General features: G+C 46.1%; 1 protein-coding gene across 1 annotated transcript in view; it reads left to right on the top strand.

Moving 5' to 3' along the window:
• LOC107579773 (homeobox protein unc-4 homolog) overlaps positions 1-922 on the top strand; it is a gene marked incomplete at its 3' end in the record, with an annotated part of 3,176 nt that extends 2,254 nt beyond the window's left edge. Inside the window, exons 2-3 of the mRNA XM_016265568.1 lie at positions 269-273; positions 353-922. Of these exons, the coding sequence (XP_016121054.1) occupies positions 269-273; positions 353-922 (575 nt within the window). The remainder of the gene's footprint in view (positions 1-268; positions 274-352) is intronic.
• Between the last annotated feature and the right edge of the window lie 3 nt (positions 923-925).

Here is a 925-nt window from a genome sequence, read left to right as displayed (position 1 = left end):
GTATCAAACAGAAAAACAAGACGTTTCAGAAACCTATTGCATCTTGACAGATTGCCAGACCTTTTATGTTTTCATGAGAAAAAGGCTGTTACTCTCTTATTTATTTGAATGAATGGATAATATTAGATAAAAATACACCATTCTGTGATTTGTGATTACAGTAGGCTATAATATTGCAAAAGAATCGAAATATTTGTACATTTCAGGTTCTTGTAATATTTATTCAAACATTTGTTTATGCTATATTTGCCTTAATAATTTTTGCCAGTCGGGGTTAATAGATTACATTAGTCTGATATATGCCTGCCTTCTTATGAAACTGACTAAAGAATCCTCAACCTTTTCTTTCTAGGTGTGGTTTCAAAACCGACGAGCTAAATGGCGCAAAAAGGAGAACACGAAGAAAGGGCCCGGTCGACCGGCTCACAACTCTCACCCCACTACCTGCAGCGGCGAACCAATGGACCCACAGGAGATCGCACAACGGGAGTTGGAGCGCTTGGAAAAGAAGAAGCGAAAACAGGAGCGCAGGCTGCTGAAATCTCAGAACAGGCTCTTAGTAGGTGAGCTCTTCCACACGCCCGGATCTGACAGTGACAGTGGAGTATCGCAGAGCACGGATAGCGAGTCCACTCCACACACCGGGCCCCAGCCTAGCGCGCACCGACAGCAAACAGAACTTATATGTGATCAACATCCACACCACCAAAGAGCCGGTGCAGTCAACGAGACAGCGGAACCCATGTACTCCGTGCGGAACTCTGCTCTGTGCCCCGCGAACGGCATCACACGCGCCTCCACGCTCCAGAAACTCAACCCATTTAGTGTGGAGAGTTTACTAGCCGACTCAAGTCCCAGGAGAAAAACTATCCTGGAGTTTTCTCAGTTACCGCCGCAGCGACCACTGGTCGGTAAAGGCCATTTC

This window comes from Sinocyclocheilus grahami, unplaced genomic scaffold (assembly GCF_001515645.1).
Source record: "Sinocyclocheilus grahami isolate Dianchi unplaced genomic scaffold, SAMN03320097.WGS_v1.1 scaffold20068.1, whole genome shotgun sequence".
Taxonomy (NCBI): domain Eukaryota; kingdom Metazoa; phylum Chordata; class Actinopteri; order Cypriniformes; family Cyprinidae; genus Sinocyclocheilus; species Sinocyclocheilus grahami.
The sequence above is the reverse complement of the archived record's forward strand: the minus strand, read 5'-3'. Positions and strand labels throughout refer to the sequence as shown.